The sequence below is a fragment of the Hydra viridissima genome, unplaced genomic scaffold (genome assembly GCF_058129835.1).
Source record: "Hydra viridissima isolate aposymbiotic clone 2 unplaced genomic scaffold, HvirCarnegie_v1 scaffold_3, whole genome shotgun sequence".
NCBI lineage: Eukaryota > Metazoa > Cnidaria > Hydrozoa > Anthoathecata > Hydridae > Hydra > Hydra viridissima.
Genome location: NW_028324302.1, coordinates 4,863,002 through 4,890,000, shown reverse-complemented (window position 1 = coordinate 4,890,000; position 26,999 = coordinate 4,863,002). Strand labels below are relative to the sequence as shown.

The 26,999-nt window shown below is 30.7% G+C and overlaps 2 protein-coding genes and 2 long non-coding RNA genes across 4 annotated transcripts in view; 2 read left to right on the top strand and 2 right to left on the bottom strand.

Annotated features, from left to right (window-relative positions):
- LOC149890694 (uncharacterized) overlaps positions 1–4,882 on the top strand; it is a 7,389-nt gene extending 2,507 nt beyond the window's left edge. Inside the window, exon 2 of the long non-coding RNA XR_016450928.1 lies at positions 928–4,882. This is a non-coding gene — a long non-coding RNA (uncharacterized LOC149890694). The remainder of the gene's footprint in view (positions 1–927) is intronic.
- A 6,111-nt stretch (positions 4,883–10,993) lies between these two features.
- Positions 10,994–12,703, bottom strand: LOC149890693 (uncharacterized). Its single transcript, XM_090082994.1, has 3 exons — positions 11,954–12,703; positions 11,656–11,818; positions 10,994–11,485 (listed from the first exon to the last, which is right to left on the bottom strand). The coding sequence occupies exons 1-2, from the start codon at positions 12,134–12,136 to the stop codon at positions 11,774–11,776; spliced, it is 228 nt and encodes a 75-aa protein (XP_089939120.1). The 5' UTR covers positions 12,137–12,703; the 3' UTR covers positions 10,994–11,485; positions 11,656–11,773.
- Positions 12,704–14,097: 1,394 nt separating this feature from the next.
- Positions 14,098–21,183, bottom strand: LOC149890692 (uncharacterized). The gene is made up of 3 exons (XR_016450929.1): positions 20,971–21,183; positions 16,896–17,050; positions 14,098–14,855 (listed from the first exon to the last, which is right to left on the bottom strand). It is a non-coding gene; the product is annotated as an uncharacterized LOC149890692 (long non-coding RNA).
- On the top strand, positions 19,042–23,072 carry LOC145180451 (protein Wnt-16-like). Its single transcript, XM_090082524.1, has 6 exons — positions 19,042–19,113; positions 21,169–21,365; positions 21,487–21,514; positions 21,694–21,865; positions 22,089–22,360; positions 22,469–23,072. Exons 2-6 carry the CDS (start codon positions 21,292–21,294, stop codon positions 22,967–22,969), a joined length of 1,047 nt encoding a protein of 348 aa, XP_089938650.1. The 5' UTR covers positions 19,042–19,113; positions 21,169–21,291; the 3' UTR covers positions 22,970–23,072.
- Positions 23,073–26,999: the final 3,927 nt, after the last annotated feature.

Sequence of the window (26,999 nt, the reverse complement as noted above, 5' to 3'; positions counted from 1 at the left end):
CTGGTAGCTATTGTTGCACTGGTTGATGAAGCCATCATTGTACAATAGTTACACTAGTTTAACCTGCAAAAGAAGCAATTAAGCATTATAGACACAATTCTGCACACTAAAAGTAAAAAAATTACTAGTTAAAAGAGGTTTGTACGCTAAGCACCAACCACTTTTGTTGCATAACATCATACGCAACATAAGCATTTTTAGGGTACATTTGCGCAATACTGTAGGGTCGGTAGCGACCCCTAAAAATCATTCTAAAAAAAAAAAAAAAAAAAGTGCATTACTTTTTTATGATAATGAACCAAATGGCAGGGTGGCCCATGCAAAAATCGAATCTTCAAAAATAAGAAACACCCTAATATATATATACACACGTATATATCCAAATAATTTTAAATGTATTTTTAAAATAGAGTGCTCAATGTTCTTAAAAGAACATAGCAATAATAAATTAGTAAAAATCATTTATCAAACTTATTTCATTTTACACTGTGTTTCATCAATTAAGACTCATCAGAAAATTTCATCAATTAAGACTCATCAGAAAATTTCATCAATTAAGACTCATCAGAATAGATATTTTGTAAGTTTTATAATTTTCAAAAGAACGTTAAATTTTCTGAATAATTATAAAATTTAAATAAAATTATAAAATTTAGATAAAATTATAAAATTTTATTCCGCTTAAACACCTTCATTTAACATATATATGCATTTGATATTTATATATACATCATACACTTGATAAAAAATTTTTCATCAAATAAAAGTATAGTTTGTATTGTATATACTAAAGAACTAGCTGTAAAATAAGCATCATTGTTATTTAAGCACAATTAGGTTAAGCACAATAGTTTCTCTTGTTCTCTTTCTGATGTTAATCTTGTTTAACTAAAGTTTAATTTTACCTGCTTGCCTATTTTATTTTAGATGCCTAGAATTGGTTGCTACAAGAAATGGCAATCAGGGGAAGTAAGTATTCCAAGAACAACACGTTGGAGGATGTCAAAAGTTAACTGTGCTCAACAACAGAATGAGAGTACCTCTGATGACAATCATTCTATTGACGATGAATTTATGGATCATTTATCTGACTTAGATGAACCAAAAAATGAAACAAACAATAATGAGTTTGATAAAATGAAAGTTCAGAGAGTCCACCTCTGTATCCTGGCTCAAAGATAAATGTCTCTAATGTATGTTTATGCATAATGACTTTTGTTTTGCGCTTTAATTTGTCCTACGAAGCCTTAGAGGCGTTGTTAACTCTCTTAACTATTTTATTGCCACACAGTGTTTTGCCTACATCTAAATATTTGTTTTTGAAGTTTTTTAAGAAGGAAAAAGAGTTTTTTTTTGTGATGTTTGTGAAGTTGCTTTAAGTCTTAATAAGCAGTGTCCAAAATGTTTGAAATATTTTACATCATCCTATCTTCATAAGAAATGCAATTTTTTTCATATTTTAAACATAAACACACAGCTTAAAAATACTTGCGATAACAATTGGATACATTTAGCAGATCTTGAAGAAAATGGGCAAGCAACAATTAGACTTGTTGTTAATACTGATGGAGTTCCCGTATTTATGGCTCAGATTTACAAAATCTGAGCCATAAATATAGCCATAAGGTCAATAAAAAAAACATTTACTTTACATTAGTGAATTTACTTTTTATTTTCTTGTTAAAAATTTATGAGAGTTTGTATTCATACTTAAGGTAGTTTATCATTTATAAATTGTATTTTTATTCTAAATATTTTGATATTTTTAAATAAATGTTACATTAAACTCTTTTTTTTCCTATGCTTAATTTGTCTTATTTCGCGCTTAACGGTTTTAAATATTTAAAATGTTTATGAACGTTTTAAAAAAAATATATCCTAAAAAATAAAATTCCAGCGAATTCGCTAAACTTCCAATTTTTATATATAAACATGAAAGTTAACTTTCATAGCTAATTAGCTATGAAAGATCACTGGAAGTTCACTAGAAAAGTTCACTGGGAGTTCACTGGGTTTTGGAACAAGATCACTGGAAGTTCGCTGGAAAAGATCACTGGAAGTTCGCTGGGTTTTGGAACAATTTTTCACTGGGTTTTTTTTATAAGGGCTCACAAAAATAAGTATGCAAAAAGAGATTTTGTTATAAACTTGTACATCTCGAGTTCTCGCTCCAACTTTTATGGTTTTTATTTTCTTTTTCTATATCAAATTAATATCAAATTGTCTTATATAACGGTATGTTTAAGTTATTCATGCTCTTACTCGTTAATTGGTGGTAACCGATAACGATTAATCGATTAACCGATTAAAAAAACTTAATCGTTAATCGATTAATTTCCAAACGATTAATTGAATAATTTTAAAAATCGTTTCAAGCGTTTTAATTTTTAAAGCCGCTTTAAAAATCAAAAAAGTATGGCCTTTTTTGACAACAAACTTTTACCTCGTACCGCTGTGAAATGTAAACAAATAATATACAGTAAAATCTCTCTAACTTGAATCTCCATGATTCCAAAACCTCCGTAATTCGATTAAATGTAAAGCCACCGTGAAATGCGAATCAAAAGAGTCAGCATTCTATAATTCGAAAATCTCTCTAATTCAAACTTTTATTTTTCCCCGAAAAATTTGAATAACAGAGATTGTACAGTATTTTTAGTGTGGTAGTACAAATAGCCTGGTCGAAAGAATCCGGATTGAATCTGACCATTGATATCTTCGGATGTATCACTGATGGTGATTCAATTATGAAGAAAATGGGACGAGAAATTGGGGTTATTTACCAACTTTGCCATTGCCATAGGATTTATCTTGCAGTATGTGTTATTCTTTATAAGAAAAAAAGTCCAGCAATGGAAACAACTCAAGAAGAACTAATCAATGATGAGGATAATGAAAATGAAGGAGCTGAATCTAATTCTGTTAATGACAACGAAGAATGCTGGAATAAAGAAAATAATAGTTTTGTTAATGAGGGAACCCAGTTTAATGAGGACTATGGTATTCTTATATCAAAGGTTCATAAATAAGTTAAGATGTTTAGAAAATCACCACTTAAAAATGATATTCTTCAAAACATTTGTAAAGTCGATTTAGGAAAAGAGCTTAAGCTTATTCTGATACTAAAACAGGATGGAATTATCAAATCAGTATGTTAAAACGATTCTTGGAATTAAATCGGAAAAGCTCTTGTGGATATATCCAGAACTGATTTGATTTTAAAAGAAGAAGAAATAAAACAGATCTCTGATATTGTTTAGGCCCTTCATATTGTAGAGCTATGTGTTATAGCATTGGGAAATAGAGACTGCAATCTGAAAAAATCTGAAAAAATTATTTTGTTTTTAATCTTAAAGAGCAAAATACTAATAAGGGTCAAAATTTATTTACTGTTGTCTCTAAGAGAATTAATAAGAAGAAATTGTAATATTGTTGATTTAATTTGCCATTTAGATAATCCGGGTGACTATAAGTCAGATTCAGAATTACCAGGTAATCTTTTAAAGTACCCAAACAAAAATGTTATTGTTAAAACAGCAAGAGAAATGTATGTACGCTTGTTTCTACGTGAGGATCACCAAAGGAATAGTGAATTAGAAGTAGCATTTGAGTTTAAATCCACTTCTAGTATGGAACCAATGAGAAAAAAACTAAAACTGAAGAACAAGCAGAAATTCTATCACCTACAACTTCATCAATAGGAAGAGCTTAAGGACTAACTTGGAATTCATCCCCTCAAGAAATTTTGATTTGTATTAAACGTGAAATGTCAGTATTTGAAAGCACTGGAAAAATACCATGCGTTTTATAAAAGATTTACAACGCCATGCCTAGCCTTTCCCCATCTTCTATAGAAGCAGAAAGAAGTTTTAGTGCAGCTTGTTTGTTTATTACTAAGTAACGAACTAGTTTAAATGGTAATAGTAATAATAACTTATGTTTTTTAAGATCATATCTGACGAAAAAAAAAAGAAATAAAACCTTATTGAGTAGCAATAAACTTTTTGAAACTCGTAAAAGTTTTTAATAATTAATCGAATATTAATCGATCAATCGATTAATTTATATAAAATTAATCGTTAATGGATTAATTCAAAATACCGATTAATTTACCACCCCTACCCTGCACTTTTTTCCCTCGTTACTTTTTACGTCCAATGAAGTTTTGTCAAAGAGTTAATACAGTTCCGAATAGTTATTCCAAACAGCTATCACGGATTGTACTCTGGTTGAAACTCATCTTGTACCTAGAATAAATCCAATTGAATTTAGCGTTACACTTAAAGCTGTTGTAACATTTTCCAGTTCTGCTTTATTTTTAGGAGATGCACTGTAAATAGCATACAATATAACAAAAAAATTTTTTGTGTGACAAACTGGTGGAATATAACACACAACATAATTCACAACAAATTTTAATCAACCATTATTACAATACCAAGTAACTAAATAAGGAAACTTGTTAATATCAAACGAGGTACCCCTGCGTTTTTACCGAGCATATTAGAAGCACCATTATAAGCAAAGGAAACCATTGGCGTAATAAAAAATTAGTGTTAAGACAATTACTATGCAAAACTCCTAAAATGAATTTGCAATTTTCTCATTTTAATGAGCTCAAAAAAGAAATCACTAACAACATTTGATTCAGATATTTTTACTCGCAAGCAGATTGATGGAGCAGATACCTCGCTTATTGTGGTAGATTTATGAACCATTAAGCCTACTTTCAGATCGTTCTCGAATCTGTAGCTTACTAGCTTTTTACGCATTTCATTTGCAATATGAAGGTCTTTATCTGATTGTAAAATACGCCTCATAAAGCCATTTTCTATTTCCAAAGATATTAGTTCTTTCAAATCGGAAAAAGGTTTGTTTTTGCTATTTGATAAGCAGTCTGAATTATATAATACTTTGTTTCAAGCTGATACCTCTGCATTTTTTCTAGTCAGAAGTTATTTCGTAAGCTTTTACATGCGCAGCTGATAACTTATGAGAGGAAAGCTTCTTCCTTACGGATTGCTCTTTTATTTTAATTTGCTGGATTCTTTAACTCAGCCAATTGTCCATTCACTTACCAATTTTAACTCCTGAATCTTTTCGGAGCCTAGATAATTTACAAACTTATAAACAGAACAACAAAGGCTAGTATTGGAAATAGTCAATCATTCAAGTGTCTTTAATTTTTCCTTCCATTTCCGTCATTTGGTTCGTTACTCCAAACATTGCTTTTTTCTTTATTAATTTCTGCGTCATGACATGAAATGGTTTCATAACTTTTACTAGAGATAAAGCAATCGAGGTTGATGTGTTTCGAAGTCGAAGTCGAAGCTTCGATGTCGCTAAAAGTCGTGCTTGAACGTGTTTCGAAATTGTTTAAAGTTGTATAAAATTTAATTAAACGGTTTTCAAAATCGTATTAGTTCAAATAAAGTATATTTTCGCGGTTTTTAAAATCGTAAAAAGTTGTGTAAATTCGAAAATGGCGTGTTTTAAAATTTTTTTAAGTTTCTAACGGTTTTCAAATTCGCTTCCGAAAATTTAACTGTCTTCGAAATCGTTTGAGTAAACGAAATGAGTGCATACAAAAAGTAAACAAACGAACGTTGCGTGACTTCGTTCAGGTTTTAAGCTCAATGACTGCAAGTTCAAGTTTAATGACTTCAACTTCAAGTTCTATAAGCAAAAATTTTAAAGTAAAGTGAAGTGATAAGCCATATTTTAAGCTGTGGCTGTACTAGTACTGTTATGCTCTTCCCTTCTATTCTCCTAGACTCCTACTCAATCCCTTAGATTAAGAAAAAATCACAATTGATGAGAAGCCACCTATGTTCAGGTTCAAAAACATCGATATAAAGTAAAGTGAAGTAATAACTGGTTTGGTATGTGTTAGCAACCTCTGCCCTTCTTTTTCTTAATAATAAAAATTTGAAGTAAACACTACAGTAACATTACAGAAATATATAATATACAAAATATGCTAATATGCTAAAACCCTTTCATTCATTTAATAACCATTCTAAATTTCAAAAATCCAATTCCTTAAACATGTGAAAAAATTATTTGCATATCATCGGATACCAAATCTAAAATAATCCTAGCATGTTTCCCTAGCAAAGAATATTTTGTTGTCCGCTTCCAGTCTTTCATTCTCATTTTTTTGTGCTAGTTCCTGGCCTTGGGAGCCTAAATGATGTCTATCTCATCTTTCCAGTTCAACAATGCTGGAGATCTCATTTTTAATGTGGCGGTATCATCATCATCCTAGACTGAGTTATCATCACCATCATTTTGATTTCTCTGGACCAGGTCTAGCTGCCATTTGCTCTTCCATGGAGAGGTATTCCCAAACTGGTATAAAAGAGGTTAAGAGATCGAAGTTCTCCATGTGTCCTCCACCAGTCAAAGACATCAACCTTCGAATCTATCACAGTTGTTTCTCTGAATTTTGCTCACTCAACGGAAATAGGAGGACCCTCAGCTGTGGCATCGTATCCTTAAATTAAAATATTTATGACTTTGTTTGTTCGATTGCATTAAGATTAGTAGAAGTATATTTAACTAGTTTTAAAAAAAATTTGTTTTATTGTACCTTGCTGGTTTGACATCCAGTCTGCTGTTGTAGGATGACTGGCTTTCAACTTGTCAAAAATCTCATCCCTGCACCATAACCGTGAAGTTGTTGGCCTTTCAAGAAGAGGTGTAGCAGGCAGCCTACAGCATAAGACAAGATGTTATACCCTCCTCTTGGGAATTGTTTCTCGAGTTCTACAATGAGCTAAACCATGAAAGGACCTACTCCAGTGACATTGTTCTTTCTTATTTCTTTGACCCTCAGATAAGTGCATCTATCCATAAGATGAACAATGGCTGTCAGTGCTCTATCCATGGTAATTTTCTTATCACTCGACATTGACTCAGAGATGACTCGGCATGTGGTCAGTAGTGGCAGAATGGTTGCAACCAGCTCTAATTGTTCATCCGTAGGAATGGGTGTGGTCCATTTTTTTTTGTCAGCCAGGAGAGCACACAGCACACTTCGGAGATTGTCGATGTATGGGAGCATCATCTGGACAGAGTTCCATCTGGTAGCACAAAGAGCACTGATCTTTCTGTAGGGTACTGAAACAAAAAATAAAATAAAATTTTGCAAAAAAACTTCGCATGAAATTGTAAACTCTCAGAAAACTTTGTTTGAAATTAAAAAATATTTGTAAAAATTTGACATTAAGTTGTAAAAATTCGTATCTACTTAAAAAAATAAAAATATTACCATTATACTCGAGGCACTTCTTTTTCAACACCCATTCAGCAAGAGGAGAATGATTGACTCGGGCGGAGATTGTCCTGCATGCACTGTTAGTAGCCTTGATATCAGGCTGCTTGTTGACAGTCCTTTCCAGGGCCATGTTAAGCTTGTAGTCAATGATGTGATTGAACCACTTTCAAGATCACCAATAGTCACTGACTTCTTCAGTGCAGCTTTTATATTTGAAGCTTGATCACACACAACAACCCGCTTCTTGACCATTTTTGAGTGACTCAAAACTTTTAACTAATTTGTCCAACTGAGTAGCAATATTCTGACCAGTGTGCTTACCTGGGAATGGAACAACTCCAACAGCTACCTTTCGCAGAACTAACTCTTTGGTGAAGTAATAAAGAGTCACGGCCATGAATGGGTCGTTGTTGTGTGAGATCCAGATGTCAGTGCTGATTGCAACTCGGTTGCAATGAGGAAGCTCCTTGTCAAACATGCTCTTCATGGCCATCTGCAGATTTCGTGTTAGCTGGGTGTTCATGATATTTTATCGTTTTTCCTTACTTTTTTAATTTTCCAATTTTTTAAATTTTCCCGCAGAAAAATTGCGTATGATCATATCGATTGCTGAGGATACCCTCTGGACACTGTATAAGCACCCTGAACATAGAGTTTGGGGAGGTCTAAACCTGGCTTAAAACCTTCCCTGAGCAAAGTTAGATCTGTGTGCAAAATTTGATGCAGATTAGTTAATAATTAGACAGACATTACTTATATATATATATATATATATATATATATATATATATATATATATATATATATATATATATATATATATATATATATATATACAGTATTGGACAAAGCATTTGCAACCAAATAATGATAATTTAGTTTATATAAAAGTGCTGCATTTTTTCAATTTAGAGAAATAACTATGAAACTGTTTAGAGACAAAATTCTTCAAGTTTTATTCATCACAAAGTTCATTATTTGTACACGAAAATTAATAAATTAATCAAAAAAATTAAAAAAAGTTGATTTCCTTCTGGTCAAAACAAGTGCAACTCGACAAAATGTTGACCTAGCTGTATTTCGCTATCAATATTTCGTTGCGAATCCTTTAATGTCGATCACAGCCTTGCATCTTCGAGGCATAGATTCGATCAGGTGATCAATGAAACTTTGTGCAATCGCTGCCCAGGCCTTTTAGATTTGTTCAAACAGCTGATCCTTATTGGGAACACCTTCATGATTAATTCTGCGGTTGACGATCTCCCACAGGTTCTCGATAGGGTTGAGATCCGGAGATTGAGGCGGCCAATCCAACACCGATAGGTGGTTGTCTTGAAACCACTGCTTGACTACTTTTGCAGTGTATTTTGGATTGTTGTCTTGCTGAAAAACCCATTTTATTGGCATATTCCATTCAGCATGAGGTAACATAACATCTTTTAGGATATTTTTATACATGAAACGGTCTATTATTCCATCGTTTCGATGTATTGGACCTAGACCTGGTTTTTTAGTGAAATCAGCGGTTTCTTTGCAGGGCGTCTAGAAAACAATCCGGCTTCAACAGCACGTCATCTGATTGTTCGGTCCGATACAGGCAGCTCTAACTGCTTTTGTATCTCGACTGATGATATTCAGGGATCCTTCTTGACGGATCTGAAGATCATAGAATCCTCTCTAGAAGTGGTGGAACGCGGTCTTCCACCTTTGTTATCTGCTGCCAACTTCCCCGTAGAACGATATTTGGAACATAGTCTTGATACGGTCCATTTTTTCACGCGATATTTATCACAAATACTTTTTTGTGACATTCCACTTACGTAATCGCCAATAACTTTCTTTCTTAGTTCCAATCCAAGACTGTCGGGAGCCATTTTTGCAGTTGAAGTCATAAAAATAATAAAAATAAATAATCACGCTTCTCAAGGCTTACCGTGTTACATTTACCTTGTGATGATACAATGATGCTCTGTGGAACACAACGTCTTGGTTGGATGTGGACTGTATTGATGCAATGAAACACTTGTTGTATTTCACTTCTTGTATTGATGTTCTTCGATTAAACACTTTGATAAAACTCACTTCGATAAACTGTCTTGATAATACTGACTGATTGACTTCCATATACTGACTGAATTACATGTCGATTTACATGTCTCTTATATAGTAAAATGAACCTGTGTGAACCTGTTCTGGAAGATTCTAGATGCTTCTTTTCGATGCTTCTGGAAGCTTCTGGATGCGTCTGGATGCTTCTGAATGTTTCTGGATATTTCTGGATGCTACCGGATGCTTCCAGATACTTCTTCTGGAAACTTCTGCATGCTTCTGGAAACTTCTGGATACTTCCTTTAATTATTAAAAAACTTCCGTGACGTTGACACGGACCAGACTTAAGAAAATGAAACAAACCAAAAAAGTTGCACTTGTTTTGTCCGCTGCAAAATGGCACTTTTCAACGAAATTCTGCCTGTGTGCTGTTACCTGTCAGCTGATTGCTCATGTCATGGCATGCTATGACTCCAGACTCCTGAACTGTTTGCTGTGGTAGTATAGTTCGTTTCGTTTTTAAGACATGTAAAATTAGGAACACTTTTTAGCATTGTTTGATGTTGGTTGCAAATGTTTTGTCATATACATATACATATATATATATATATATATATATATGTAATTGAAATGTTGCATATCACTTTTTAGTCTCCACTAAAATTGTTTAACTTTGCGTCACCTCTAAATATTGCAGAACCTCTTTTCTGGTTTAATGATTTTATTTATGTATAGAATCTAGGGCAATTTTAATCCAAATTTATATTAATAAAATAAAATCGAACATGGCGATTTGGATTGATCTAATAAAGTTTCATAAGTTTTGTTTTCTTTCAAAAGAAGTGTCTAACTAAACATTTACAAGAATGCATAAACGTTGGTATTTCCTATGATTTTGCCGATGGTTAAATCATCGTGGGTAATAACAAACCTGACGTTTTAGTAATTTGCATAAATTAATTAGTAACTGAGCATAAAACCTAAAGCTCTTGAAGTTGGTTGTAAGTATAATAAAATCCAGTTTTATGATCGGTACCCCTGATATCAATATGGGTGTATCTGTACAAAGATTGTGCCAAACAATATATGATAAAGAAGCTTGTTTAACAAAGCCGCCTCTTAATCTATGACTTTTTGTTGTTTGACCTCCCTTGAAGATGAGCACTTTTATCACAAACATCTTTTTACAAACTTAACAATTTACGTTCTAGAATTCGTTGCAAAATCAATAACTCTTATTACATTACAATAGTATGCAATCTTTTGGAATTAATGAAGCTCTAAGTCTCAGCATTTTACTCTCCTACTATCTATAATAACACTTTTTATTTTCGCTTTGAATAATAATTAATTTCATTTAAAATATTGCTAGTTGTCTGCGTAATTTGATCACTAATACATTATAATTTCTGGCTCCAACTTTACCAAGTACCTGTATAATACCCAGGGTTGGTACACAAAAACCCACCCAAAAACCCACCCAAAAACCCACCCAAAAACCCACCCAAAAACCCAAGAGCAAAAACCCACCAAAAACCCAACTTGTTGGGTTTTTGGTCTCAAGTTTTTCATTTATAACTTTTTAGTTCATAAATTAGTTTGCATTTAACACAATAGATTAGATACTCCTCAACAATTATCCTAATAATAAAATAAGGAGTTTAGTATTACATATTTCATAAATAAAGACATTTTTATTTTCCCTTGGAACAGCAATATTTAAACTTAAAAATTTAAAACAAAATCATCAAAGAATTTTGTCATCAGCAATTGTGCATCTTGATCTTAAATGTCTGTAAATTCGTACAAGCGTTTCAGCTTTTTCAATTCCTCAGCGATTTCTAATTTTGCTCCAAATCATGAAAAAGGATGAGAAAAATCTTTCTGTGGATCCAGAACTAGATGGGCAAGTGTGCAACTGCCGTAAAAACCTTGCAAAATTTACAGGTAATTTTGAAGACATAGACTCCTTCATTTCTATAACTCTCCACCAATTTGTTGCTGATGTTGTGCTTTTTACGCTATCATTTAAAAAATATGTAGGAAAACAATTAGCATCTTTTAGTTTAGATGCATAGTAACCAGACATAAATTCAGGATAGATTTCATTCAATCATTCCTCAGCTTCTTCTTCTTGACTTTTATTCAATGTTCTTCCTAAGTAAATATTGAATATATTATCATATAAGTATAATATATCATTATGTAAGTAAGGGTATAAGATAAGTAAACTTAAACAAAAATTTTATTTTCAGGGAACTCTATTATTTGTTTAAACTTGATCAAATTCAATTTTTTAATTTTTTTACAATTTTATGATATGTTACCTTCATATTTTGGATCTGTTAAATTAGCCAAAAAATGACATGGAATGATTGCTTTTTTAAACCTCTCTAAAAGATCATCTTTGTACAGAGCCAATTTTTTATCATGTATGAGGCTTTGTCAAATCTCAACTGCTTTAGACAACATTGTATCATCTGGTTGCAACTACAGCAAACACAATAACTTAGATTATAATTATGTAAATAAAGTTAATGGTGCCAGAAATATGTAGTTTTGATATATTTACTATATTCAAATTTAATACATCTAGCAAATAAATAAATAAACTAAATTATAAACCTTATCTAATGCAGGACCAATAATTTTTAGTTGTGCTTGTAAATTAATTGCTTCTCTCTGTATTGACAGATTTTCAATTAATCCATAATGGATACTATGAACAATTATAGGATCATTACTGGCTGTACTCCAACCATCTTGAATTAGGGTAACAGCACAATCATCAGCAAGATCACTTTTCATTGAATTGATTACTTCTTTATTTACATTTACTAAGAGTTCTGAAGATATCTGTTTTCTATTTGGTGGCTTGTATCCATGTCTTAATTTTTCAATTAGTTTGGTAAATTCAAGATTTCCTACTACAATGAATGGTATATTTGCTGAAAAGAAAAACCTTGCGACTTGCAAATCCAGTTCATCCTTCTGATTACTTGTTGTTGTAGCAACTAATTTAGAAATGGGTGTTTGTTGTTGCACGTTTACTGGATTTAAATGAAAAATTGAAGAATAAGAAGCATCAGTAATAAAGCTGAAACGAACTTGTTCTTCATCTTCTGACTGGTTAGAGTTATTTGATGCTCTCTTTGCAATAATTACATTTTACTCTATTTGGTTGATCACCTAATATGGTCACTTCATAACACTCATTAGCCTTATTTCTTCCTCCTGAATGATACTTTGGCATGTTGAAGGATATGTAATCTACTTATACTTTATATTTAACTAAAATTTTAAAATAATATCTCTATTCAAAATTATATTAATATTTGAAAAAAATGTAATCTAATTACTAACTTAGCTATTTTATAAGTCAACATACCTGTAAAAATGAAAATAGCTTTTAGATAACTATAAGTTTATCTTATTTAACTTTGTCAATAAAGATCTGTACCAAAGTAGAGATTTGGTTTTAGCAAAAACCCAAAAACCCAAAAAACCAAAAACCCAAAAACCCAGCAAAAACCCCAGTTGGGTAGGTTTTTTGCTCAAAAACCCGGGTTTTTGCCAACCCTGATAATACCTGTGTATGGCTGTCTCAACCACAGGGTTTTTGAAAAACATTGATGTTTACAGTTTTACGGTAAAATCATTGTTTAAGATATCACGCGTAATGGCTACACTTTATTGATTTCTTGTTCATTCTCTAAATTCTTTACTCATATATCAAGTATTGCCGACTGACAACGTTTCCGACACCTGTGCAGGAAGAACTCTTCAAGATATTGCCTAGAATTAAGGTTTCTAACCAAGGTTAACCAAATCCAAAAACCGCTGTTAACTGTCGAATCGAAACCAAACCGGACTTTTCAATTTGATTCTATTTATAAGAATTTTTCAAGACATTATGTTAAAAAACTTTTTTATATTACTTTATTCTGCCTTTAGAGAGAAAATCTCGTAGTAGTGTTCAAACAAATTTTTCGACTGGCCACTTTTTCATGTTTGAATCTAATGACACAATATTTAATTAATTTTTACAAGATTCATTTATCATTTGGATTAAAATAAAATAATTTCTAAAGAAAGGTTTTTTCCTATTGACTTTGTTGTTGTATCTTTCAAATAAATGTCAGAGAAATTAAGATCGGCTTTTCTTCTAATTTATGACACGTATTATTTTAAAATTTACAAAAGTTTCTGATCCGTTTTTTAAATTTTTTTTCAAAAGTTAGTAAATGCATCTTTCGATTTTTGGTAAGTTTTTTTAAAGTAAGTTTTTTAAAAGTAAGGTTAGAATTTTTGCTATCCTTTGATATACAATTTAACATCTTAATTTTTGTTTGTAGATAAAAGTATTGGTAACCTTAACTGCAAAGTGTTTTTATCTGCTTATTAATTTAACGTTGACTTTTAATGTATTTTAACGAAGGGATGGGTAAAGTTTGATTTTAACTATTAAAGCTAAAAATGCTATGTTTTTTCTTTCTTTCCTTTTAGATTTAGAAACTTAAATAGATCCCTCGCCTTCCTATTCGCTTAGATACCAACTTGTAGAATTTCCTGAACCACTTGGAACAGGATGTTCTGTTATGTAAATATCAATTCTCTTAATAATATTTCTCGTATAATATTTCGTTTGTCTCATTACATCTTTATACATTATCTTCAACGTACGTATCCTTTTCTACCTTCCGACTCATTTCAGTGGGTCCTAAATAAAGCTCAGATCACTAAATGCATATTATGTTCAATTTTTTATATTTATTTTCTTATGATCTAAAACATCACCATTATGATTTTATTTCTTAGGTTCTGAGAGAACCCAAGAAATCAAACCATAAATGGTGATTTTCTAGATTTTTTTAAAGCTATATTGACGCGGAATTGCTCTGTCATAAGTCACACAACTTATAGCTTTACATTTTTTTAAAGTTTAACATACTAATTGATGCATATTTACAAAATATCATTGAAAAAGTATTTAATATTTTTATTAAATTTAAAATTAAATTGAAATTCCGCTTGAATTTAAAATCCCGTCAAAGTTGTGCTTTTGTTTCTGTGACGTCGTGTGTACAAATCATGTTTTCTGCAAGGATTTCCTAATAAGTCGCGTCTTCAGTTTTTAATGGTCAAAGCACAGTATATATACTCGAGGTTAAAATGGGATGTAAGCTTTATATCGCGGTGATATTCATAATATTTCCCTCTCTAAATGATTTTCACGGTTGAATGACTTTTAACCCGAATTGGAGTTCATATCAACTCAAAAGTCGTCGGCATTAAAGTCTAATTTCAAGTTTTATTTGATTTTGTGAATTCAATTTTAACATCATTAAATTTATGACTCGGGTCTCAAGCCTCATGTTAACAACTCTGATATTTAGACCTGGGGTTGTAGAGGAATTAGATATTAATAGTATGTTGAAGTTCTTCCAGTTCTTTTACGCTTTAAAAAAGGTTTTCTAGGTTTTGACATACACATGCTTCTGGTGTTTCAACTATCACAGTGCTTCTCCTAAAACATGTATAAAACTTTTACATATATATATATATATATATATGTAAAGACTTATGTTTATGTAAATAGTTATAAACTCATATATATGCATTTGTTTTATATTGTTTAATTTTCAAATCAAAAAATTTCTTATCAAAAAATCTTAAAATATCTAAAAATTAGTTTAGATATTTTTTAAAAAAATTTCAGACATGCTACATTATTGTTAACAATATGTTTGTACATGTGTCTATACTTAAGATTTAAATCGGTTTGTTTATGGCTGCAGGTAAGGCATTTTTTTTTTTTTTAAATTATACCAAAAGAAAGAAAACCCATTTGCGTTTGAAGAATGGGATGAAAAAACACAAAAATGTACTTTTAGTTAACATGTAATACTCGGTTAGACGGAGCCAGAAGGGTTCCCGCAAAATATGAAGCAGGCCTGTTAAAAAATATAGTCTACGGTATACTTATTTCTGTGGTGATAAAGATAGCAAAGGTAATGATCTGTAAAAAAATTTTATTAAAGAGCTAAAGTAAACAAACAGGAATCTTTAGGGCAAGAACAAAAAAAGGTTGGAACGCAGTTACGTAACCTGAAGAAAAAGAAAAAGGGCGCATGATGGTCGTGGAAAACTGACTGATCCAAGTATTGAACGCCTATAAAATTATGACATTGCAATCCACCAAAACAAAAATACGTTAAAGGCTTTGAAATCCGTTGTAAGAACTACACTTATCATGTTTCCTTCAATGTCCTAAAGGTGCAGATAGTTGGCGTCTATTGTTTGGAAAGTTAATCCAATTAATGATGATTAATTAATGACTTTCTATCAAAAAACGTCTTAACGCCCCAAAATAGTAATGACCAAAAGGTCATCGTTTTGGTTATACAGCATCAGTTCTGTACATAAGATGTAGCTGGTTATTTTAACGTTGGTAGACTAGTGTTTGTATGTAACATTGAAGCATGTAAGCAAGTATTTAAGTTTTAGGAAAAAGAAAATTTAAGCTTAAGAAAAAATGAACTTGTACCTTTAGAAAAAATTAATTTGAGACCTAGAAATTATTCATTAAAAGTATGCAGACAAATTATTCAAAAAAGATTATACTTAACCAGGTATAGAGATACACAAATTGCTATGAAACGCTGATAAGTAATTCGTGGTAAAAAGAAAAGCCAGTTTAACCAAATTGAAAAAAAGGAAAACTCATCTCAAAATGACAGGTTCTAAGGTTTAACTCTTTTATTTCATCAAGATTTTGTTTAAAAAATCTCGATGAAAAATTGCATTTTCAAAAGTTGTTTTTCTCAGAAAAAAGATTTTAAAGACATCGGCCAATATTTCTGAAATACTAAAAGTAGTATAAATTGAAATTTTCAGTATGAATACATTTTATCAGCTTCTGCAATTTAAGCGTTATAGATTTCTTTTAAAACGAATGACAGCCCTGGAAGAGGTCAACAAAATCACAAAATTTGAGCACTTTTTTAGCCCGATTTTGGTCCAATATATTAACCGATTTAAATTTTAAAAGAAAATTCTGTTCCGCGAAATTTCACAGACCAACATAATGAACATAACGTTCAACTAGGTAGAAACCTTTTTGCGCCCACAAAACTTTTTATGGATCATAATTCACTCTAGAAATATTTTTTTTCTTATATTCATTAAATTATATTGAGTCAGAGGATTATTTTAAAAGTAAGTAAAGACTGATTTAGATTAACCACCCCACCCATCCCCTCTTTCGCCCCAACTCCTCATTTTTTAATTACTCAATCTGTCAACTCAAATCTGTCAACTTTTATAATTTACTCAAGTATTTAATGAAATTTGTCCAGCAACAAATGTGAACATACCTACGCCATGAAAATATTTGTCCATTTTTTGGACCAAAAATCCTTGTATTAACAAATAAGGGTGAATTTTAAAAAATATTTTGTTAGATTTTTACCAATTTTTAGATAATTTAATGCATTTTGCATCGTCTTTCATAAGCATAAAAACGAAAATAAAAACATAAAAGTAAATAACGGACTTATCGCTATACCTGGCTATAAAACACTCGTCATTTATTTTTACATTCGATAGTCTCTAAATATGAAATCCAATCTTCTCATTTGAAATCACGTATTAAATTTCATTATTCAAACACTGCATTTGTTAACATCCTAGATTTGAATTAACGCCTTGAGTTAACTGTACCTGTTATTAGTAATCAAAAAAAGATTTATAAGAGTAAGATTTATTATAAGATTAAGAGATAAATTAATTAAATAGTTTATTTTTAAATCATTATTTGATTGTCTAACACATTTTTGATTAGAACCTAACTGTGAAGTTACATCCTAACCAAAAAATGACTGTGAAGAAGTCTCATAGAATAATAAAATTTCCCAAATAAATTTAAACTACTCTAAATATACAATGCGACACTCGAGGTAATTTTGTTTATAACATGAGCTCTTCACAATTCGAAACCTCTAAACAGCATAATGACATTTTCGTGTTGGGACAAATTAAAAAGTAGATAATTTTCATCATCTTCTTCTTCATTATTTTTATGTCTGATCAATTATTTAAAATCTGATGATTTACTATAGATACTTTTTAAATAGAGGTTTTTTTTTAGTGTTGACAAGGTAAGGCGGCCATGTTGTTTTGGCGGCATTTGTCAATTCTGTTGTTCATTATTTAGTCATAGATACCAAATTATCATAGCAAGTTACACAATAGAGCAGTATATTAAAATAAAACCTTATTATGAAAATGAGTTTGCTGGAGCATTTGTTGTACTTGTTGCACCCATTTTACAGTAGACGTGATGGTTCTTCAAAGTTGACCATCAAACTTTTTTAAGTTAAAGGTTTACATTAGAATGTGAGACAACCAACAGCCCTACATACAACTTCAAGGTTAAAATAGTAAATTGATCCTGCTAATGAAAAATATAAGTTTAAATGATTAGAACCTGCGATTTCTTTTTATTGGTCGCTGTCGCCACTTTTGAGATTGCCTCAGTTGAATAGAAATTGCATGTTTCATTTTTCAATTTGATGATAAATACAAATATTGTATAAAATTAGCAAGAAAAAAAATTTACATATTCTTGTTTCGGCCTTCTCTTCGCTGGCTACAAAGCGATTGGAATCTCAGTTGAAATACAGGTCAACAAAATTCCTATAGTTTTATGTCGTTGTTAAGTAATCCGTTTATAGTTGGAGTGGTTTTTTTTTTTTAAAGTTTCACTCAGGAAATGCGACCTCTTTTAATTGTGCATCTAATGGATGGGACTGCTCATAGACGAAGAAAATTTTTCTCTTTGGCAAAAATTTTTGCTTCCCTCTTAAATTTAAAAAAAGTAATTGAAGCATAAAGAATTAAAAACGCAAAGGCTGAGCACTTTCGCATCCCAAATCATTTTGTTTTTTCACCAACAAAAAGTACTCTGACTAAAATTTGAAGAAAGTATCAAAGCCTTCCGAAACACTATTTCGCTACTTTTAAACAAGATCAAATTAAATTCCATAATTCAAAAACCACTTCAAAACCACTTCAAAACCACTTCGTAAAACATTTACCGGACTGGTTTTTATTGCATAAAGCAAAAACTTTTTCCTAAAATTTGTTTTGGGTTTTTAAATTTATACTTAATAACCAGTTTTTTAAATTATCTATTTTTTATTATTTATTTTATTTATATATATTACTTTGTTAATTATTTATTGTGCTCTTTGTAATTACAAAATATTTAACTTAATGTTTTTTATTTTTCTGCCAACCCTATATCCCAATCTAATGGCCCAAATAACTTGACTCCCAAAGGTGTTGCCATATGTATAGTTTTGCAAATACAAAATAATTTCTTTTGTAAATAAATAAAACTACCTGCACCATGGATTGCAGTAGTAGCTCCAAGTTTTATTTTTTCAATTTTTCTCCATTTTGAGTCAAGTAAATAAAATAAAATTCAATCGTTGTTCGTACTCAAAGATCTTTATAGTAAAGAAGAAATAAAATGACGACAGAATTCTAACTACCTAAAAAGACATTTTCAAACAGGTTGGTTTGATTAAACCTCAAAATATTTTTAAATATTTTGAAAGAAAAAATTTTTTTTCTCAAATTTACGTTTGAGTGTCTCATATATTCAGACGTCCCATTTCACATATTTTAAATTTAATCTCTATGATCGTGAAAACCATGGCACTGCTGCTCGCTATAACATTACAAATGATGCAGAGAAAATGGCGAATATTTGCGATTCGGTAGGTTTTTTGTTTATCTTTAATTTTGAATTAGAGTATTTAGAGTTTATCAAAAAATAAAACGAATACCAATTTCCTTCATTTTAAACGACAATCTTTCATAACCTGCAATTTAAAAAGAGGGACGAGAGGATTGGGGGTACGAAAAAGTTTCTGCGCTTTAAAGCGCAATAAGTCGCGTATGAAAAATAAAAATCAGATCTGAGAATAAACAGCGAATTTTAATCGTGGTCTTCAATTTTTAACTTCGGAAGTGGAGGCCTTCTTTTATCGTTAAGCTTGAGTTGTGGAGTTCTACACGTGAAGCGGAACCTTTACTTTTTCTACAAATATGATTTTATAAAATCTATTTTTTTTATCAGATAAAAAAAACATAGCGGTTTTTTTTGATGTTACTGTTGATATTAATCGAATCGTTGTTTTAATTGTTTATTTATTGCTGTTTATGTTTCTATTGTTTTTTTAGTTGCAAACCCCCCTTCCCCCTCCTTTCCTTCTCTCTCTTATCTCCGTTTTTCAAAATTGCAGTTCCTCATTTGATAATACAGTTATCAAAAATTTAAGAGTACTTGATGTTGGTGATGCGTTGCAACATTTTTTAAACGCTTAAAAATTTTGGCAAAACTTTGATTCTAAAACAGTTATATTTGCTTTCTTTTAAAAAATGTGCATGACAAACCGCTTTGCAAATCGAATGGATTAAGTTTTTAAGCCACGTAAACTATTTAAAAATTGTTTCGTTTGAAATGGGTTTTCCTTTTCTTAGCCACAATAGGATTATTTTATTCATTTGTTCTAGATAATATTATTTTGTGCTGGTTCGGTTCTTTTCCAAACATGTCCGGCAGCAGAAAACATTTTCTTTGACACAGTCATGAACTTCCTTATAAGTTCCCGAAATTTGCATCACGTCCAGCATAACTTTTGATAACCTTATAAATAAAGCGTTTGAAATTCTTTTCTCGTGGCGAGTTGTTTTAAAATCGTTGCAATAGGATTTTCTATATATAGATTTGTACATTTTGATTAAATAAATTAAGAACGGTTCCTCTTGGAATGAGCTCTGATATAAAGACACGGGATTCGTTTTTCCAATCTTATACCACAAACACACCGATATAATTCTTTAAGTCTTCAAATCGGTTTACAGCTCAAAGATTTCATTGATTTTGTTGTTATTAAAAGGTTAATGACAGCGAGTTTTATCACCAGAATGAATCTGGAACTCTTTCATGATAATTCGTATTCAAACAATCGAATATTTCAGCTAATTTGCTAATGACATATAGAATTATATCGAATAATGCGTTTATCATTTTTATATAATTGATTTCATTAACGTATTTTATTTGTGGAGTTTTTGTAATCGCATGCATGCGTCATTGTTTGACTTCGCATTTCGCGGAGTATGTCACTTCGGCTCTTTGGTAAAGTTTGACAAACGTTATTGTTTTAGCAATACACTCTCATTGACATTTCAACGTCGCGCACTGCTAATTTTAATGAACAACCTAGTGCTTAATTTAAAATGGTGTTTTTACCACAAAATAAAATGGCAGGTATCAAAATGTGAGAATAAATTAATTGATTTATTTAGTTGAACAATTAATCTATTTACGTCTACTTTAACTATAAAATAGACGTAAATAGATTATTTGGTCAAAGAGACCTAATTTAATTGGTCAGTAATTTACCAAAAAATGTCGCTGTTTAGGCGTTTAATGCGAATCTTGTTTGCCTGATTCTTTTTTTTGCGTGCGGGTTGTATGCGCGGTGATGATGCAAAAGTAACATCAAATAATAAAAACAACGAAGAATTAAAAAGAAAATTAGCTTTAATTATCTACATAAATTTACCTTCCAGCTCGTGTTCTTTTAAATGTCTTTCAGCTAGGACTTACTCAAATAATGTAACAATCAACACATTAACTTAAGATTAACACATTTAACTTGAGTAATTATGTTAAAATCTTTATGTAACACTTTATAAGTACTTCCTGTTTCGTACTATACTTGTTATAATTATGCAAAATTTCTCTACTTATCGCATAAAAGAAGTTAGAAATTAAATCAATGATTATCTTTGGAGATAAAGCTGCGTCATAACAGCGAGCAAGTTAGCTTATCTTATTTAAACAACACTATATCCTGACAGATTGTCAACTCAAACACCACGAAATGGTGAAGAAGCTAATATCCCGGAGAAGATTCCAAGCGACCATACTTGTACTACTACTAGTAATTCTTGGGAGGTAGGTGAATTGGTGAACTATTTGTTCCAAAGACTATTGCTATCGTTGTTGTAGTAAATTAAATTATTTGTATTTCGCTTCAATAATTTAAGTATTTTTATTTTATTTTTTTTTTTTACAGTTCCATGGCAACACAAAGAAGATCCCATGTAAATATATATTTATAAGCAATTGACTTCAAATTTTATCAAAAAATCTTCTCTTTCCAATATTATAAGTGGAAAAAAAAATATGTGAAAATATCTTTTTAAAATTGAAACTGTTTTCAGTTATGTTTGCATAACAAAATACTTGAAGCAATTTAAAATGAATACAAACTAATTTTCAGGTCACATCAAAGAAAGTGTCCCCGGATGTGGTAAACTCAGTTATCTCGGCGTACAAAGATGCTTTTAAAAATTGTTACAAAAATTTTAAATTCGAAAGATGGAACTGTCCTGTTCCTGCTGCTTTCTCGCAGATCAACACTCCTATTTCACTAACTTATGCATACCCTCATGGTAAGTCTTTTTTTTTTTTTTTTTTTTCAAGGACTAAAATTTTACCATCTTTTGTTAGCCAGCTACTCGTATACTCCGTATACATAATGGCTATGCAGGTTCATGTCTAATAAAAACGTTTTTAAAAATGTTTTTTTTATGCTTGGAAAAAATTTTTGAAAGTTTTAAAAGTAAGCTGAAAACCAAACCACAAGTTGACCAATAAAAGCGTTTCTTTTTTTAGCAACAAGAGAAACAGCTTACGTATATGCCCTCATCTCAGCGAGCTTAGTTCATCATATCATTCGTTCTTGCCAACAAGGTGCTTATCAAGACTTCCCCTATGATAAACAAACTTTGAACGGAACGCAAACCAATCAAAAAGATTTGTTTAAAGAAAACATAAGCAATGCTCTAAAAATGGCGAAACGTATCATCAAAATATTTGATTACAGGTACGTGCGAGAGGCTAAGAGGAAAGCATTCAATTGGAATAATTCAGTTACTGGATTGAAGGTAAATTGAGAATTGTTTAATGAAAGAAAAAATACTACTTATTTGTAGCTTGAAAGCTAACGCTATTGGTTGGTTGCTTCTGTTCAGATCATTTTATTAATTTTACAGGTGTTTTCAAAGCGGTTAGCAACTGTTTGTAAATGTCACGGGGTGTCTGGCCATTGTTCGAGCAAAACGTGTTGGAAATCTTCCCCTTCATCATTAAAAGAAACGTCTGTTGAACTAATGAAGCTTTATCGCAAAGCAGAGAAGTATGAAGAGCGACATCAATATGCAGAACCCGTGATGCATGAAGCTGACTTTTTAAAAAATATTGATATTGCCAAAGATATAAAAAGCACCTCAGCACTTGTCTATTTAACAGAATCACCTGATTACTGTAAAAGTAATTCTTCCATCGATGTACAAGGTACACTTAATCGGGAATGCAACCACCATTCCGATGACAGTTGCAAAAAACTATGTTCTAGTTGCGGTTACAGGAAACATTCGTTTGTAAAAACTGTCGAAAATATGCAATGCAATTGTAAATTTCGTTGGTGTTGTACCGTAGTCTGCGAAAAATGCGAGTCGAAGCAGATATCTTCTAAATGCACGTTGCCAACTTAGGGAGAAAAATTTAAATCTTGTTTTGTATTTATTATGAAATATTTTATTAGAGAACTTTTATTTGTACAGACGAATATTTAATTTATATATATACAAAATATTATTATTTTTTTTTTTTTTATTTATTTGATTGGGTTAGATGGATAGTGATACTAAATCAAAAAAGATTGGATGGATAGTAACTGAAGTGTGTAGAATGGTTATTTTCCTTCCAAGTACCTTAGATTTTGAAACTCGTTTTCATTCAGGCAAGTTTTTTGATGGGTCTATTGAGTTAATAATTAAATTAACACATAAAAACAGAAAAATCGCGTTTAATAATGAATAATGAAGTTTGTTTTTTCAGTAAAACCGAAGGTCTCAATTCATATAACAATAGCATTTCACTGACCAACAAAAAACAGTGGAATAAAATAACAACAAATATCGGGACTTGATATTTAAAGCTTAAATTTTGCTGCTGTAAAATAAATATACTGAACATTCAGGTAAACACCCAACTGATTTTTTCTGAGATCAATCTTTTGCAAAAGATTGCGTTCATTTTTTTAAAATACTCTTTAAAAGTGATCGACCGCTAAAAGGGTAATAAAAGAATAAAAAGCGTCTAATATTTTAAACAATAAAAAAATATCTTGCTGATATTGATATCTATACCTGTATTGGTAAGGAAACCGTTGTGCCGTTGATAAGGAAAGCCTTTCGAGTTACTGTAATAACAAGATCAAGGTTTTTATTTACAAAAGTACAATCGGATTATTTATCATTGAGTGAATTAGATCGGATCGTCGACAATATATTTTATGACTTACCACGACGTATTATCTTTTAAAGGAAATTTTTTTAAAATGAATATCTTACTTGCAATGAAATAAAATTTGTTAGATTATTTAAGGGTATAGTAAGATTCGTATGTTCTCGGATGGCTGCGGTTTATAGTATTGTTTAAGCTACCATACAATGTAAGCACATAAAACCTTTTTTTTTCGCTACAATTGAAAGCACTCCATTTTAAATGTTTTTTGAACTCCAGTGATAACATGCAGTGTTTTTTATGTTTATAAATATCGACATTTAAAACTTTTTTTTTTTATTTCATATTTCAAATATGATTTTAATGTTTGGTTAACTTTGTCATAGTTTGTGAAGGCTCAGTGAACATTAAGAGTATTTGTAAACACAAATAAAAAGAAGAATTTATTTTTAAATGTTAAAATGTGAAACACTAAAACCGTAGAAATTAAAGAGCTTTTATATGCTTTAGACCTCTATCTTCCCTAAGACCTCCTAAATGCTTTTCCCATGCATTCCAACCATTCTGAAATAGCCAACTATGGCTTTTTATAAAAGAATGATATACTTCTATTACTTAATTTCCTTTTCAACATAAGTAAAAGTATTTGTAACGATCAAGTGTTGTTTCAAAATATAATAAACTGAATAAAACCCTGTCATAGTTTTATGCCAAGTGTAAAATATGTACATAATCTGGGATAAAGTGAGATTTGACTAGATTTCGCAGAACCATAATCAAAATATTTTAGGTGCAGTTCTAAATATATAGAGAAAAATAAATATACACTGAATAGTTAAAAAATTATAATAAAAAATAATTGATTTAAAATCAGTTAATCAGTTATAATTTGCGTTATATATATTTTGCTGCTGGTGAGAGAGCAGAATGTTATATTTGCTTTGCCCTCGTAATCAAAGTGGAGAAGGATGACTGCAATTACAAAGTTTCCCTTTAAACCTTTACCTTGCTACCTTGATTAATTATGAAATAGCATTTTTTTGATAATTTCTTCTAGGTCAGTGTGTTCAACCTTTTTGTTCTTCTTGTTGTTCAAACATTTGTTAATATCTACTTGGAAGAATTTAGCAGTTGATCAGGTTCAGACAAAGTTGTTATTTTGACATTTTTTTTTTGTGTAATTATAAGATGTGATTTAAAGATAAAATCGGCAATTAGATAAAACTGTATAGTTTTTTTTTTTTTTTTTTTTTTTTTTTCACGATCTACTCATAATGTTGTTTCGATCGATTGGTAGATTGCAATCGATGAACGCATTATTCCTACTTTGTAATGCATTTAAGCAAAACTGAAGCCATTTTAGCATAAAATGTTACAGACATTTTTCCCCATAAAATTTTGTAGTCAAATAAAAAAAGCGATTTCTCTCATTAAACGACCGTGGAAAACTGATTAAATACCTCTCAAAGAAAATAAGCAACTGCTTGTTTAGCACTGGAGAGATTGGAACGGGCTATTCTTAAAAATTACCGTTGCTCAAAAAACAGCCAATCGTAGGATTTTTTGAGTGATAGTAATCGGACCCCAACGAGCAAACACAGTTTTTAATCGACCCCCAATACTAATTGACGATGAACTATTTATCGCGAAATACACAAATGTTTCCAGACAAACAAATATTAAAAAATAAGTACGATATTTTTTGATAAATAAACTGTTCTTAAATATTTACTAGTAATAAAAAAAAAATTTAAAGGTTCGATTATCTACGAAGTTTCATGAATCGATCGGTAAAGGTGGTAAGAGTTGAAAATAAAAAATTCAAATGGTCAGAAGATTCCCAACGCTCAAATGGTCGGAAGATTCCCAACGCTCAAACACAATGCTATTTTACCAATTATCTGAACACAAGTCAGCTCCAACGCACAGTTTTTGAAATCGCATCTTTTCTCGATAGGGTCACTTAAACGACATGTTCTGTAAATATTATTTTGAGTGTTGCAAGCTGAATCACACATCTGCCATACAAGTAGAGTCAATATCGCACTCAAATATTTCACTAAATGTAAAAGATGAAAAAGTAAAAATGTGGTGACACATGCATAAGGTCCACTCTGAGCTCCTTTACTTTGTGATGGCATTTTACTGAAGCATGGCGTATTAATGAGGGGTTGCGTATTAATGAGGGGCGGCGTATTAATAAGGGCTGGCGTATCGGCGAATTAATAAGGGCTGGCGTATTTTTGAGGAATTCTAATTTGTAAGTTTATTTATTAACTACTTTTTAAGTTTATAAAAGTGAAAAAAAACCGTCCAATGAATCAAAGTGAAAAAAAAAACCCGTTAATATTCTCAATTTTACAGAATTAATATTTGGCGATAATTAATTGAGGCTTTTATCAAAACTGAACTTTACCAGATAGCAACAAATGATAGTTTTAAATTTTTCTTTTTTTTTTTTTTTTTTATTCTTAATAAATAAATTTTTGATGCTAACATTTTTTTTTTTTTTTCAATTCTTTAAGCAAATAATCTTTTGATGCCAACTTTTCGAAGGTAAAGACAACGTTGAATGGAAGAAAAGAAAATAAACTTTACGCAAAACTCCTCCGCAATAAAAACAAAGATTTTTTTAAATTATCAAAAAAAATTCTGGCTTTTTAAAGCACCAAGGATGCTACTATAGATGACCAACTCTAATTCTTCCTCCCTTTAACTAGAGCTTCTCATTTCCATTAAAATATTGAACTAAAATACAAAAAAAAAAAAAAAAAAAAAAAAAAAAAAAAAAAAAAAAAGAAAAGAAAACGGGTATTTTTAAAATGCTTTAGTACTAATAAAATGTATGTTTTTTCTGCATAAAAAATTCTTAACAAAACTATGGGTGGACGTATTGGCGTGTCGTTCGTATCTTTTCGTATCGTGTCGAATCAGCGGTTCTCATTTTCTTTCAATACCAAAAAAATTCTAAACTCCAATAAAAAAAAAACCTTTTTTTTTTAATAATAAACTGGAAAAACAGTTTAAGAGTTTTTTTTTTGGAAGAACACAAACCGATACAAAGAAATAAGGGTGAACCTCAAGTATTTCTATGCATTTCAAAACGATTGTGAGAAAGATTTATTTTTCAATAAACTTGCCTTAATGTGTTTTTATAATAAAATACGTTTTTATAATAAAATACGTTTAATAAGTGAAGATGCTTAATATTTATCTATTCACGGAATCTTTTCGCACTTTCTTTTTTCTTTTTGTTTTTTCATATCAAAGTACCTG

What these genes read in the sequence shown, in the direction of transcription:
- LOC145180451 (XM_090082524.1), top strand. Translation starts at nt 21,292, where the DNA reads ATGGTGAAGAAGCTAATATCCCGGAGAAGATTCCAAGCGACCATACTT. An exon ending in CTACTAGTAATTCTTGGGAG is followed by an intron (nt 21,366 to 21,486) that starts GTAGGTGAATTG and finishes TTTTTTTTACAG; the next exon opens with TTCCATGGCAACACAAAGAA. An exon ending in AACTTATGCATACCCTCATG is followed by an intron (nt 21,866 to 22,088) that starts GTAAGTCTTTTT and finishes TTCTTTTTTTAG; the next exon opens with CAACAAGAGAAACAGCTTAC.
- LOC149890693 (XM_090082994.1), bottom strand. Translation starts at nt 12,136, where the DNA reads ATGAAAAGTGATCTTGCTGATGATTGTGCTGTTACCCTAATTCAAGAT. An exon ending in TTGGTCCTGCATTAGATAAG is followed by an intron (nt 11,819 to 11,953) that starts GTTTATAATTTA and finishes TGTTTGCTGTAG; the next exon opens with TTGCAACCAGATGATACAAT.